Source organism: Macadamia integrifolia, chromosome 6, assembly GCF_013358625.1.
Source record: "Macadamia integrifolia cultivar HAES 741 chromosome 6, SCU_Mint_v3, whole genome shotgun sequence".
NCBI classification, from domain to species: Eukaryota; Viridiplantae; Streptophyta; class Magnoliopsida; order Proteales; family Proteaceae; genus Macadamia; species Macadamia integrifolia.
Genome location: NC_056562.1, coordinates 38,922,072 through 38,932,361, shown reverse-complemented (window position 1 = coordinate 38,932,361; position 10,290 = coordinate 38,922,072). Strand labels below are relative to the sequence as shown.

Genomic DNA, 10,290 nt, shown 5'->3' with positions numbered 1-10,290 from the left:
GGGGGCAAAGGAGAGTTGAACTCATGACCTCTTGACCTCTTCATTGTGAGATATTGGACTTTACCAACTCAGCTACCCCCTTGGAGTATTTTTACAGAAGTTCTTAGATATGTTTATGCCAGTAATCTTATCTCAGCAACAAATTTACACTTTAGCACAATTAACAGAAAGGAAAAATACTTTGTTCAAAATGGGGTCTCACCACTCAAATTGGCAAAGGATGTTTGTTCTGGGTCACGGAATAAGGCAACTCTCCTAACCCCATAATCTAATGCTTAGAACCAGATACTTCCATCAGGAGCTTTAGTCTCCATTTTGGGAGTTTAAACACCGGGACGAGGAGTTATGTGATTTGCTGTACCTTTTCAACAGTTTCATGTTTGATTTCAACAGAACAAGCTCCCAGCTAAACAATAAATGATTGTGATTATCGCCCAATAAAGTAATGACAGAGGATTAACTTATTGACGAATCCTTCTCGGGGAAATCGATGAATAAACAGTGGATCAGTAATTTAGGGATCAAGGATCAAATACTTTAAACGAAATACTTTCATTTTTGTCTACTAAAAGCAGAGCTTGTAAGTCTTAGGATCCATGCCTTAGGGTTATGCATCGTTTTGTACAATCCATGACTCTGCACATTTAGCACTTGAGACATGATATCAAGCTCACCATCCTTCATGATGAGAAGTGAGAACTAATTATTAGATCAAGAAAAACCTAAAATCTTCCAAAATAATACTAGTAAGAAAGAATGACAGGTTATTTTAATAAACAAAGAAATCATACACAACTACAAATATTCAGATGAGAAAAGCACAAACCTCAAGAGCTTTGCAGATTTTATCAACCTCAGGAGCATAATTAATCTTCTGTGATGTCATTATAAGCTCAAGCACACCAACACAGGACTGCACAGAAGGTTCAAAGACCGGCAAAGCCAAGGTTCCCCTGACGTTGTGGTGCAAAGCATGATCAAGTCGTCGATACTCTTTGCTGCTGTACAACTGCACATTTGGGGTCCATTCTGGCAATTTTTGCCAGAAAACACGGCCAGGTAGCCCCAGATCCTCATCATTCTCCCCGTCCACACAAAACATATACATAATAGAGACTATTCTAAACTGAAGAAGACCATTACTATGTGGATCGAGAACAAAAGGTTGCCCGGAAGTTGTCAATACATACCGGTCCCCAATCTTTACAGGTGCCCAAACCTGAGCAAGAACATGTTCTGTAGATTCTTTGATGTACCGAAGCGCTTGCATCATCCTCTCTTTGATCATGTATCCTTCTGGATTCTCTTGCAGCACCAAACCAAGAGGTACTGGAAGGAGACTTCTGTTATAATCACCAGTCACAGCATTACCAGTTACAGAATCAGGATTACCTGGATATTGTGAAATTCTTTTGTCATTAATAAACTGGTGACAGTTGAAACTAATCAACACGACAAAATTAAACCATCAAAAGAAACGACAGCAACATGATGAATCCGATCAAAGACAGAAAAAGAAGAGTAGACATAAAAGGAAGAGAAAAAAAACACAACAAATCGGCAAAAAAAAAAACTCACCTAAATGGATTCTTGCCCAATAAATAAGACCAAATTTGTTGGTTTTCTTCTCAAATTTATGTAACATGTGGTAGAAAAACCAAGGTGAGGCATATTGTAGAGACTGGAAAATGATATTCCAGTACCAAAACTAAGAGTATTATCATTGAATTAAAATTTGGATTTTAAAGTGATAATTAGAGTAGGGTGGAGTTATGGAAATTCCTGAATCTAGCGAAACAGCTTCCGAGCCGCCGATAGGAGAGGATCCAGGGCGGTGAGAATATTTCCTGAACCTTTGGAAAAAATTTCTAAATTTTCCGGAAGGAGTAAGGGGTTGTGGGGTGGTTCGAGTAGTAGCTAGAGTTGATAATATAGTGAGACGTATCAAGAGATTACTAAACTACACATAGAAATACATAAGCAATCCTTTCTGTTAAGCTAAAGTGAAGACCCAGTAGCTACTTCGGATTTCAAACCAGTAAGGAATCAACAAGACGAACAGAGAAAACTGAAAAACTTACATGGAAGAAATCCAGAGCATTCAGCAACCCGAGGAGCTCCTGCCGAAGAAGAATTGGTGTTGCGAGCAGTTGGGTTCTCGTCATCATCCAAGAAAGCCCACAAAGGAGAATAGGAACGGTCGAAGGACGAGGGCAGGAGAATAGAATTGGAAGACGATGAAGCGAAAAGAAAGGGGTTCTGACTCTGGGTCTGGTCCATCAGCCATGATGTGTCAAAATCAAGATCGAAATCCATAGTGGAATCTGTCTGTGTCGACTTTGAAGAGAAGGTCCCGTTTTCTTCTTCTTCTGGTTCCCACATTTTTCTCTTCTTCTTCTTCTTCCTGTTGGAGTTCTGACGAGAGAGGAGAAGGGGAGCGATAACCAGAGACCAGCACAGTCCGATTTTACAGAATCCATTGGTTGTAAAGTTGGACTACAGAGTTGGCTAGAGAAATTTGGCATTTTTTATTACAGAGAAACAATCAAAATATCAAATGCTGCACGTAATCAAGTACTCTTACTTACTTAATTGAGTTTTAATGGCAGTGATGGTTACTTAATTGGGCTTTCACATCAATTGTTTATTTTATTCCATTCCATTAATCAACTTGTTATGAACAGGAAGAAGAAAACCTTTACCCCAGAGTGGAAAATTGGAGTCTGGAGATGAAACAATGGAAATCAAAATTTTCCATGCAGAGAACCTGAGAGCTCTTCTTTAATCCCTTTAAGGAGCAAAGGCTGGTTTTCTTTCTTAATTTAAACATTGGCATTGAAATTTGAAGCCATTAAAGACAGATCCATTACTTGCAGTACTGTTTAACTTCATTTGTGGACTAAAAACCCACAAAAACAGAGAAGATCATAGTTCGTTTCCCTTTTTAATCCAACCCAAATTAGTAATCTGTGACAAAATTTTAAATGAAAAATGAGATTGATATATCTGTCTCGGACAACTTAAGAATAGGATGAGCTACGGAAAAGGTTGCTGGTTTGACCCTTCTATTATATCTTTCATGTCATTTAAAAATAGTAGTGTGTTTTTCTTTTCTTTTTTAAGTATTGCAATAAGTGTGGAACGGTGGATCTCCTTAGTGACCCCTCGTGGTCCCTTGTTTAGTCCTCTTGTGGATCTCCAGTCTCTTGTATTGCCCTTTGTGGGTCTCTGTGAGGCCCTCACCTTATATTTTATTTCTCATATTCAATCTTTTTATCTCTTTCCTCTTTCACTCCTATTTGAACCTTTTTAGTTTAATTTTATATGAATTTGTATAGTTGACCCATTAAGTAGGGATAAGGCTGAGTTTGTTGTTGCGAGACACTTCATCATAAAAATTCTTTCAGAACAAATCAAATACAATTGAGGAAATTGACCTCCCATCACGTTAGTATCTCTTCAGATTGGAAAGATACACTAAAGTAATGTAGTAGAAAAAAAAAATTCTTTTGAGGCATGTTCTTCCTCAACTTTGCCATCCATCTTTAGTTCTTATTTTTGTTATTTTAAATACTATATTATCGGATTATCATAAGCATCCAGTCTGTTTGTCATTGGTTTAAAATGTTATTTGAAAGTTCACGATCTAATTTAAATATTTAAAAAAGTTAAAATACTATAGTTGAATCTTAGCCTTTTAATTAGTGTCTTTTTTAAACTATAGATGATTTGATTTTAAATTGGATTACATAAAGACGTTTATCATAATTTAAAATGTTATATGAACAACCATGATTCAAGTCAAAATTAAAATAACACAAAAAATGTGAGGTTGAGCTATATCATTTCAGTGGAATCTTTTCTATAGATTTAAGAACTCTGAGCATTTTGATCATTTCAATATCATCCAGTAAAACTTCCTTAATATTGTCTGTGTTGTTTGTGCTTTGGTGCCCTAAACGTAGTTTTTAAATGGTTAAGTAACTCAAGTATAATTTATCAGTATTTTCACTATAATGATCACTATCTCATCCTTATTTTCACAGTAGAAGAGTGTTTACTGAAAATTTCTTAATTTCCAAGTACCTTGATTAAACAAAAATAAAAACCCTAAATTTGATATATGCATTTATTCATGAATTAAGGTTGTCTAGTTTACTTACGGCTCTAAGTTCTCTCTCTCTCTCTGCGGCTCATCTGTTTACCCACTCAACAACCAACTCAACTCACTTCCCTAGCTCACTTGTTGCAACTCAACAACAAGCTACCCGTTTACTGTTCCAGAGGGGTAGCTAAGTTGTGAGATAAGACGAAAGACTACAGCTTTGCTATATCATCACTCCCAAATTTAAGTGTCTCTTAGTTACAAGCATCGTTTAAGTAAACGCAATTGTTCAAAATCAGTAAAGAACTGTCCTAAACCCTAAAACTTTAAATCGAGAAGAAGAAACAAAGATTAATTTATTTTTGAGAAATTTATATCCACCACCCCTCGCGTTTGTCTCAATTACATCATCCCCCCTCTCGTTTCGTTTTTTACAATTAAACCCAAAAAACTAACACTATAAGAGAGGTGTTAGTTTTTACAATTAAAAAGATGATTTTACCCTCCTTCTTCAAAGTCGAACTCGTTCGTTCAGTCCATCTCTGTTTCCTATGAAGTCTGAATTGAAATCCGAACTCGCTGGAGAAGAAATGTTAGGGATTTTTAATGGCACAATATTTCTTCAACTGGTGTTATCGATTTCAAAACCAAGACATGCAATTATTAGAACTTCGCAGACCATTCCTTACTTCCTTACCATAACCCTAGCTCGGAAGTTAGGAAGATTGAGAAGATTTGTAGTTTTAGCAGAGAATGATAACGAGCTAAACAGAGAACCAGAGCCAAAGCAAAAAGATACTGGGTTCAACGGTCAGGGAAATTCGAGAAACAGTGAACGGAAATTTGAGAAACGGTGACTTGCCTACATTGAATTTCATATGGAGGGATCTGTTGGATCCAGATCCGGAGAACATCTTCGTTGTGGGACTAATGGGCCTCCTCACCTGGGCAAGCGTACAAGTCCTCTATCAGCTCTTCTTCATCTCCCTTGCTATCTTGGCTGCAGCTGTTTAGTACTCGTTCATTGCTGCATTCTTTGGGTAATTAAGTCATTTCGTTCAGTGATGGTCTCCTTTGTAGACTCAGAAACGCATGTATGTGGGATTGCATCTCAATAAATATTTGATACTCTCTATCTGTGTGTGTGTGTTATATTTTCCTCCTTGGATCTCCAATTTCTTCGAGTTGAGTGACCAATCTTGATTGGTTTTATTTGATTTTTTTCTTTTTTTCCCCTTTTCCTTTTCGGGAATTATTGGGTGTGGAATGGTGAAATTAGAGTGAGTAGCTCCATTTTTAATCAACTGGGTTTGTATTTTCATTCTATTTTCGTGTGATCTAAAATATTGGTTTTCGATTTTCCTTCCTCTCATCTTCTTAACTTATTGTTTGATGTATTTATTAAGCTCTTTCATGCGTTCTTCCACAAGGCCATCCACCATGTATCTCCTACACTTCTCCTCTGGAAAAGCTAAGGAACTATCATCACAATGGAATAATTGTATCCCCTATTCTCCATTCTCCAATCCCTTTTTTGGGTCTTGTCTCCTGTTGTAGATTTCAATGGAAGCCCAAACCTTTCTTTCTGGGTTTTGTTTGAACTCGGTGATGCCACTACTTCAAAAACTTGAAATATCAACAGTTGTAAGATTATTATCTTCGTCTTCTTCTTCCTTCATTGAATCGCAAAAATGGGTTACTCTCAAAACTCGTTACACTTCAAAGCTAGTTTCACCAAAAGTGAGAACTAGAAAGAGATGAGTGTAGAAACGCAGTAGAAGTGGTAGGGGACCTTACGGAAAGTGGGAAGGTTTCGGTTAATGGAATTTGACGGAAAAAGGGTAAAATGTGGTGCCGCCGGTGAGAGGTTTCACCGTGAACAACAGAGAAAGGGAGTAGTGGACAAGTATGAGATTTTAAGGCTGAAAATGTTCAGAGGGTAAAATGGTCATTGACTCAAGATGTTTTAGGTAAATATAACAGAAGGGTGAAATCATCTTTTCTGTTTAAAAAACTAACACTAGTCTCACGATGTTAGTTTTTTAGGTTTAAATGTAAAAAACAAAATGCAAAGGGGGATGATGTAATTACGACAAACATGAGGGGTGGTGGATGTAAATTTCCCTTTATTTTTTTTTAGTCTTTTTATACAATAAACTTCAAGTTTTTACTAAAAGAAATCATTTCATTGATTATGGCCACTTTCCTGGTTAAACCAAGAAAATAATGTCGAAAAATGAAGATCAAATATCAAGCAAGGCAATTCAGAGAAAAAAAAAAACATGAAACAAGATCGGTCTTGGTTGATTCAACTAATCCGATTCTAACTTCTTGAACCGTAGTTATAAGATTTCACTCTTGAGAAGATTAATGAAGAGTTGTAGAAGACTTCACCAATTAATGACATATTTACTTGCATATGTAAGATTGATTACAAATGTTAAGATACCAATTTTGTTATCGTTCAAAAGAAGAAAAAAAAAATTGATAGAAAAAAGAATTTTCTTATTGACACCTCTTAATACAACAATAACTTAACATTATGAGTCAATTACATGGATCTATCAAAAAGGGTAAAAGAAAGAAAAGGCAATATAACACTGTTGGGCCATCCCACCTATATGCAGTCAACAACATGCATCTTTGCCTTCCAAATTGCTCTATTTGATGTCATACTACTATCGAGAATTAGCTTATACATGTCATTCCTTACCCACTTATCAATGATTACTTATCAACACCTTTTAATATGTCAAATAATGTCATCATACTTTTTTGCCCTTTTAATATATCATAATCTTTTTTAATAGAAATCTTTTCATTAATTTACGCATTCCAAAAAGATAAACTTTTAACAATCACATAATGACAAGTGACTTTTAAATTATTTTAAAAACCCTTTTTTATACCCCTGTCATAATGGCCTTTCAAGAATTCATAGGCAATCAAAAGAAAGTTACATGTTCTACATAAATCTAGCTATAGAGGTGTCATTTAAACGGTCCCTTTTCCAAATTCAAAAATGCAACAGCCACCCAATTAAAACTGATAATGCTCATGCAGATATAGTGCATGTCTTTTTTTCTCTTCCGGATACATCAACAGTACATTTCTCATATCTATACCACAGAAACATTGTATACACCAAAAGGGTTTAATGGATGGGAGCTCTTCGTGCACACAAAGATCAAGTAAGCTACTCGATGTATACAACCCACCAGGGTAATGCTCACGAAATTATGATCGACACACCCATCGCCAAGCATCCACAGGCAACCCATGGACTCAATCGTTCACCTGTTTCAATATAAGAAAGGATATGTGAGGACTATAGCCAAATAAGAAAAGGATCCTTTACCCAAAAAAGCAGAGATTAACGAAAGGATCTATGAGGACCGTAAAAGCATACAAGTATAGGCAAGGAACTTCACTGCAACCTGTAACCAAGAATGAAGTACAACCTATCAAGAATTGTTTTTGTGTGTGGGGTACGTATGCATTTTCAATCATATCCTATTGTTCCAGTGTTTTATTGGGTCGGGGTCGGTGTTGGGGTCAGGGTTGGGCTTTTTTTTTTTTTTTTTTTTGGGGGGGGGGGTGGAAAGGGATAGATGCGTCCATCATAATAGTCGGTGGGTTCAACAGGATGCTTTAAATCAGCCTACACACTAAGTTTGAGTGTATGCCTGGGGAGTGGAAAAAGGAGAATACAATTTACCTGGCTTTAGAGTTCAAAAAGCAATAGCATGAATTGAGTACTTAATCATTATTAAACTATTGTCATTCTTTATCAAATTCTGTAATCCAAGGGATAGCGAGGAGGGATCTAGGAAATTATCTAATGCATCTGAATTAAAAGCTGAAGGATCTCTTGAGAAACATTATGGTTGAACTCTAGAACCAACTTCTGGCACCCTCAAGTCCCAAATAACAGATTACTCGAATCATCAACATCGTAACGAATGAATGCATCTTAAGGCTGGAGGAGCTGGACACTTGTATGCTCCGATATCATCAAAGCAAATTTCGTATCATACTAATCATTGATTTCCGTCTGAAATTATTGAACTTTTGGTTTTTGGCCCCTGGATAACAACTGAACCCACTGGAACTTAGCAATCAGTCTCTGATTTTGTCATTCCAGTCTGTTCTCAATCAATTTCAGAAATTCCATTAAAACCAGTACACTTCAACGTTGGCTCCATACTGGGACATCACTATAGCACCCTCTGCATGCCTTATTTGACCGTTTACGTGGCTTAAGGTATTTGAGGGCCCTGTAGTACCTAGGAGGAGAAAGAGATCATCAAGCAAGGGAAGCCCAGACCTCAATAGATGCTCAAAGAATGTAACTCTAGTACTCTGCAGTACCAAAATCCATTTATGGTAAAACTTAAAACACCATAATTTAAGGAATATGCATCATTGCCAAAGGTCTAACAAATGGGCAACTAATATACATATACATATACATACAATAAAATGACAAACTTCACCCACTTTTACTCCTGAAAGCTTTCATTGGGGAATCAAATGCTGAAATTTTATTTGTTGGGAGGAAACAGAATTGATCTCTAGAGGAAATTAACTATTAACACGGATAAAAAGAGTGGTGACAAAACTAAGATACAGGCAATCGGGCATCAAAGAGCATACCTATTCTGGCAGCCTTCCAAAAGAAACCTCGAAACCTGCCAGATCACAAGAAGGCAATCACAATACAATCCACTGTTCAACTATAATTATTTTGGAGAACTACATTTGGTGAGTCAGAACAGCAAAAGGGGTTTGGTCCTGCAAAAGAATCAGGCAAAGATGTCCAACATCTATCTTAAATTAGAGCCATCATCTGCTTGTCAGCTGGAAGTTAGTTCTACCAACTTCCTGCAAAAGCAGTTCTTGGCCTCCTACATTTGTTCGAGGTATTAAAGAAGGCCACCAAGTGTAAAATATTCTTCCAATCGTGTCAGTGCCAGAATCACGGCCAAATGAGGCCTTACAATTTACGACTTTGAATCATATCTAAAACACATAGACCTTTAGAAAAGCTCTATAGGAAAAGCAAATACAACAGAACCTGGAATTTTTATATACCTCAGTAAATAATGTATATCTCTGCTGTATAATATACCATGTATGGCAGAGATACAGTCACTCCAATGGTGTATCCTACATGGCTCTAGATGCTCCAAGTCTTGTGCAGAGTAAAAATAATAATATAAAGTTATCGGTTTGGAAAAATAATTATAAACACAACTTCAAGTTTTCTACCTTACCAAAAAAAAAACTTCAAGCTTTCTAAGAGAAATGGGAGAAGCCATCGAATATAAGGTCTATCAGAGTATCTGCCTGCTTCATGAACAGTTTATGTAGGAGGATATGCAATTGTTGCAACTGTTACTGTTATAATAAAAAGATCTTTCAGGACTCTTCCTACGCCAATAGACCCAGGCAAAAGCATAACTAGAATCAGCCCCAACTTGACCTTCAAAATTTGAACTTGTTACTTAATGCCTCCAAACAAAAGCATCCTCCCTTGGAGGGCGCAAGGTGCCTCAAGAACACCTGGCAAAGTTACGTTTAATTTCCTCATTTAAGAGGAAATAATGGATCCCCATTTTGTTAAAGTCAGAAAGGAATACAATACTGGTTTGTGATGTTTGTCCAGGTCAATAAAAAATAAATAAAAAAAAATCTGTCGATTTCAACCTCCTGATGATGGTGAAAAATCATGCCAACAGTGGGTGGCTTCAATCATCTCACATGTCAATACACAAAATTGCTCTTGTAGTTGATGGGAAAATTCGGAAGAAGAAAGACAAAAAAATAAAATAAAATAAAAATAACATGGTTTTTATTCTTTAGTATACACTGAGGGTTACTCTGTAACGATCTTCTAGTTGGTAGGGGGGGGGGAGTTTAAGAAAAGCAAGTGTTTCAAGTTGACATATTGAGGATGTGATGTAATAGAGTGCATGTTGAATGAATTACTATCAAACACTATAAGGAACACAAGCGTGTTTCAAATCACAGAAGGTCTAGATGAGGTGTCAGTGTCGAGTCCATACTCATCTGCTTTAGTTAATAGTTATAGATGAATTGACTCGGCATACATAGGAAGAAGTCCTATGGTAAACAGTTAACACTCTTTTCTAATGAAAAAGTTTGCTAGCTAATAACAACAC

At 36.6% G+C, this 10,290-nt stretch overlaps 2 protein-coding genes across 2 annotated transcripts in view; both read right to left on the bottom strand.

Annotated features, from left to right (window-relative positions):
* LOC122080843 (protein NLP6-like) overlaps positions 1-2,533 on the bottom strand; it is a 7,363-nt gene extending 4,830 nt beyond the window's left edge. The window contains 2 exon segments of the mRNA XM_042647715.1: positions 827-1,392; positions 2,082-2,533. Of these exon segments, the coding sequence (XP_042503649.1) occupies positions 827-1,392; positions 2,082-2,382 (867 nt within the window). The 5' untranslated portion in view covers positions 2,383-2,533.
* A 4,611-nt stretch (positions 2,534-7,144) lies between these two features.
* The window catches only part of LOC122080650 (protein kish-like), a 4,447-nt gene continuing 1,301 nt past the window's right edge, over positions 7,145-10,290 (bottom strand). The window contains exons 4-5 of the mRNA XM_042647453.1: positions 8,762-8,796; positions 7,145-7,402 (exon numbers count right to left, since the gene is read on the bottom strand). Coding sequence (XP_042503387.1) covers positions 7,335-7,402; positions 8,762-8,796 — 103 coding nt within the window. The 3' untranslated portion in view covers positions 7,145-7,334. The remainder of the gene's footprint in view (positions 7,403-8,761; positions 8,797-10,290) is intronic.